This window comes from Echinococcus granulosus, assembly GCF_000524195.1.
Source record: "Echinococcus granulosus chromosome Unknown EG_S00174, whole genome shotgun sequence".
NCBI lineage: Eukaryota > Metazoa > Platyhelminthes > Cestoda > Cyclophyllidea > Taeniidae > Echinococcus > Echinococcus granulosus.
The window spans coordinates 126,731-131,641 of record NW_020170554.1 but is presented as its reverse complement, the minus strand read 5'-3'; the positions used below and the strand labels follow the sequence as shown (position 1 = coordinate 131,641).

The following is a 4,911-nucleotide window of genomic DNA, read 5'->3' as shown; positions in this document are numbered from 1 at the left end:
TTAAATGGAGGCGGTAGACTTTTTCTACAACGAACCATTAGTTGATGTTGTTGGGGCAAGGCAGCGTCCACTTTGTCACTCCTCGGCTTCCAAGTATCGCTTCGTTTAGCGTTCCATAAGTAACGGAGTTTTCCAATTTTTATGGCAGGAAGTGGAATAGTGAGTGCTTGATTGCACCTATTTTTGTCCGTTTATCGTGAGCAGGAGCTCGGCGGTTCGGCTGAAATTAGTAAGAAATATTTGCCTCTTAAATTGTTGATCTTCTAAGCCATTCGACCAGCCTGTTTTCTCAACTTAACGCATCCAAACCATAATGTAGATGTTCACTTCAGCCAGCGGGAATGCAGTAGAGGTGCATTTATTCACACAGTCAATGTCTGGTGTGGCAGGTCAAAGTGCCAAGGTGATTGCCAGGAGTGAGAGGGGATTGTTCTCATTCGTTCATCCAACCATTAAGTTTGGGTTTGCCATAGTTCCTGCAAAAATAAGGAATTTCGCGTACTTGGCCTAGTGGAGTTTAATAAATTGCATTTTTGAGACCGTCAAGATACTGCCGTGGCCACGGAAACTTGATCGGACATAAAGACTCTGCATGGATGCACATTCACATAGCTATGCTTAGTTAAGACTGGGAAGTCCTGCAAAAAATCTGTAGCCTTGATGCTTGAATAAATTTCAGTTTATGGGTCCTAAAGTGTGTCAGGAGAGAAAAGAATGTAGCATTAACTTGCAGAAGGTTTGGGGACACCGTGGTGACGGCATAGAAATGGTCACCAAAGTGGCGTGGAAGGCAGAGTGAACAGATACATTTGAAATAAATATGCTTGCAGCTGGTCTTTAGGAAGCCATTCTTTTCAGCAGAATTTGTTTACAATTATAAATGGTTAATTGTAATGGCGCTTCCACTATCACCATGGGACACAAACTTGGCTTAATTATCGCCTTTGTTGCCTCATCCAAGTTTCATTTGCTGTCTACTTTGTCTCGCGAATGACTGTTTAGTCCCTAAAAACGACAATTGTTTAGTTAAGAGTAGTCTTGGGGGAAAACGAAGGGTGATGCTTGTTGGGTGATGGTACTGCCAATTGATGGACCCTCAGGAAGAAATTGATGGGGAGGTATTCCGTCCTCCTTACAACATAAACGCGGCGGGTACGTTTCTCGGGGGATATTGGAACCGCGCGCTTATTTAAATTCATCTTAAGTACTTTAAATTTAAAGACTTTAAAAAGAAAGTGCAGAACTGATTCAGATACGACAAGTTACACGTGTCAAAGGTTAGGTACATATCACTTCCTTTGTCATGGCATTAAAAATCGTTTGTTTAACTCTCGGTTTTGTTGCCGGGATAATTAGGAACCCTAACACTGTACTGTCGTCAAGTGACCTGATTTCTTGGCCTTGCCAACAATTCCAAGCCCTTCTCTTCGTTTTGTCCAATTTTTATGTCTTTTGTCCTCGCCAGGGAAGTCTAGAGGAGCCTCTTCGGGCACTTTGTATGAATGATAACCTGCCTTGTTGCGTTGCATAACTAGATAACAAAATACTAGTTAATGAAACTGTCAATGTATCTGTGCGCACTGTTCCACCCCCAAATTTGCCCCCTTTTCTTGAAGGCATGGTCTCCTATCTTTCTTTTCCCTTTGTATTTTATTTCGATTATTCCCTTGGATCAAGAAGGCGGGTAAGAGGAAGTCGGAATAGAGAAATTAGTGTTTGTCTTCTTCTTCCTCCTTCTCCTCCTTCATTTTCCTTTTCGAGGCTCAATGACACCTTCCCAGTCACCGAAGTTGACTTAGTTCACTCACATGTCACTTAAAGTTCTTCCTCTTATTATTCGTTCCGCTGATGAAAAACGATTGGTTTTAAGAAAGCAACGATTAAAGTGACTTTACGCAGGCAATTTGCAATAAAAGTGGCAGAATATATGCGCTAACGATAGGAGGAGCTGCTATTATAGACGAGCTGTTTATTCGGCCCAACGTCAGTTTTTATCCCCTTTGCGACTGTACAGCTGCAAGTATATTGTATAGTAGTGATTGTTAACCTCTCTCAGGCATGTAAGTATGTATTACTTCATTAGAGCTGATAAAAAACCTGTCCAATTTACGGCAAGTAGATTTCCGTTGTCATGCCATGTGACTGCTCAGTGAGAAAACTCGCTTTTCAGAGGTGCGCTATTGTGACCTGCTGCCTGGACCCAGACAGTAGACCCTAAGTACTTCTATACATCGTCGTTGAGTATTCGTCTATGTACTGTGTCCTCTTTCGTCTTATGACAAGTCACTGCTGTTTTTTAACAAATCGAATAACCAAAAGTAATATTAAATAGGTGAGCAGCATCGCAATTAACTGATGATCAAGATGGGTGCAGGGTCCTCAGTCTCTGTGAGTTTAAGCCAACACTTTGGTAGGAGAGATGACCCTTAAGTCGTGGTATTTCTTTCAATACTTGTGGCTAAGTAGAACTTCTTTCCTTTCTAGCTCTCCACTGTACCTCTTTTCCCCTTCTATTCAAAAATGTTGGACCATCCAAATGCGAATACACTTTGTCAAACACACAAGTTAAGTTGGATACTTTGACTTAACAATCTTGTAGCAACCCATTATTATAACTAGGAGAAGCTGTTTTTCCACGGCTAATCACTAGTCGATGTTGTCAGGGCAAGCCAGCGTCCACTTTGTCGATGCTCGGCTTCGAGGAACCTTTCCTTTTGTCATTCAATAGTTAATGGAATTCAACACATTTGTGCCAGGAAGGAAAAAAATGAGGTTGCTTGACTGCGCCTATTTTCGTTTGGTTTGCCGTGAGCAAACGATTGGATGTTTGGCTAAAATTAAGTGAAATTGTGTCTTTCTTAAAATGCCGATTTACCCAGACATTGATGTAGTCTGTTTTCTCAAACGTCTATCAACCCAAGTGTGAAGGTTCAAATCACTCAGTAGGAGTGCAGTGGAGGTGCCTTTATTCACAAAATCGGTGCCTCTTGTAACAGGTCAAAATACTGAAGTGATTGCTAGAAATGAGAGGGAAAGGTTTTTTCGGACTTATCCAGTCAATCGCATTCTGTGTCCTCATGGATTCTGTAAAAATGCAGAATTTCGAAGATGTGAGCTAATGCAGTACGCAAAGAAGGATTGTAAAATGACCGAAGCTGAGGGAGACTAATAAATGGAGTGAATTGAGATGAGCTTCATGACACTGATATGACCACCGAGACCTGGGAGGCACCGAAGAACCGGCATGGATGCACACCCACATACCGATGCTTAGTCGAGATTTGTAAGCCCTGTTGCATCTAAATTCGAATTTGTGACCCCTAAGTTCTGCCAGCAGGGGCAAGGTGTAGCATTAGGGCTAGAATTGGGACAGAATTGGCAAGTTTAAAGTAAATGTTCTTGATTAAAATGTTTCCATTACTTACAAATAGTCTTAAGGTACCATTCTTTATCAGCCGACTTTATTTGTAATTATGAATGCTTAATTGTTGTGGCATTTCCACCTTCACAAAGGGGCACATATGTGAGGTAATTACCACCTTCGTTACCTTATCCAAGTTCTATTTTCCATCTTCTTTGTTTCGCAAATGAATGGTTAATCCAAAAAAAGGCGATAATTGTTTGGGAAGAAGTAGTCTTGGATGAAAACGAAGGGTGATGTTGGTTGGGTGGATGGTACTGCTAATTATTGGACCTTCAGAAAGAAATTAATAAAAAGGTATCTATTTCTTTCTCTAAAGTATACAAGGTGGGTGTGTTTCCCGGCGGATAGTAGAACCACGCACTTATTTGAACCCTTCTTGGGAACATTTAATTCAAAGGCCTTTGAAAGGAAAATACGGATCTCATTCTGATATGGCAAGCTAAAAGTATCACGAGTTGCACAGCCCCTCCTTTGTCAATTAGGGTGACATTTTTTACTTGTTTGGTTAACTCTTGGTTTCGGTGATGAACCACTTTAATGCCTCGCCATTGTACCGTCGTCGGGCTACGTGACCCCTTAATCATGCCAACAGCCCCCAAGCTGCACTCTATGTTGACGATACATATTCTGCCTGAGTATTTTGTCTTCTTCTCTCTTCAGGGAAGTCTTGGAGGAGTCTCTTCGAGCATTTAGTATGGCGATAAAACATCAGTTGTTCAAACCGCCAGTGTAACTGAGCAAGTCATTCCATCCCCAAGGCTTGAACTTCTACCTTGAAGGCAGAGCCTTCTGTCTTTCATTTATCGTTGTCTTCTATTCTGGTTAAGCACTTGGATTAAGAACGGTGGTAAGAGGAAGTCACTATAGAAGAATTAGGGTTTGTCTTTCTCCTCCTCCTTTGAACTCCATTTTCTTTTCAGGACCTGATGACATCATCCCAGTCACCAAGGTTGATCCAATCCTCTTACTTGCCGCTTGAAATTTGTCATTCTTGTTATTCTTTCTGCTGAAGAGAGATAACGATATTTTATAAAGGGGTAGTTAAAATTATTTCAAATGGGCATCTTGTAACAGAAGTGGCAGATTTCATTTTCTGACAACAAGAAAAGTCATCATTTTGGATAGATTTATATTTGGCTCAAAATCAATTTTACGCCCTTTTTCTACTCTAAAGCTATACACAAATTTTTTAGTGGTTATCAACCTTTTTCTGGCATGGACATAACTATTACTTCATTAAAGCTAGTAAGAATCTGTTTCATTTACACCAAATAGCAATTGGTGGCAATGCCGTGTGATCACCCACTGGAGAAATTCGCTTTTCAGAGCAGCATAAGATACGCCACCCTCAAATAAACAACGGTTTCAGTCTGTATGGGTAATACATGAGGTTATGGATCATGACCAAATGACTGCTGGCTAACCGCAGCTGGTGGAACAGAAGCCGGGGAGTGACAAAGTGGACGCTGCCTTGCCCCAACAACATC

At 41.3% G+C, this 4,911-nt stretch overlaps 1 protein-coding gene across 1 annotated transcript in view; it reads left to right on the top strand. All coding sequences in view use genetic code 11, as the record gives it.

Moving 5' to 3' along the window:
• Positions 1-319: 319 nt before the first annotated feature.
• The window catches only part of EGR_09908 (hypothetical protein), a gene marked incomplete at both ends in the record, with an annotated part of 7,599 nt that continues 3,007 nt past the window's right edge, over positions 320-4,911 (top strand). The window contains 5 exons of the mRNA XM_024499157.1: positions 320-462; positions 1,206-1,277; positions 2,084-2,115; positions 3,432-3,523; positions 4,550-4,669. Of these exons, the coding sequence (XP_024346441.1) occupies positions 320-462; positions 1,206-1,277; positions 2,084-2,115; positions 3,432-3,523; positions 4,550-4,669 (459 nt within the window). The remainder of the gene's footprint in view (positions 463-1,205; positions 1,278-2,083; positions 2,116-3,431; positions 3,524-4,549; positions 4,670-4,911) is intronic.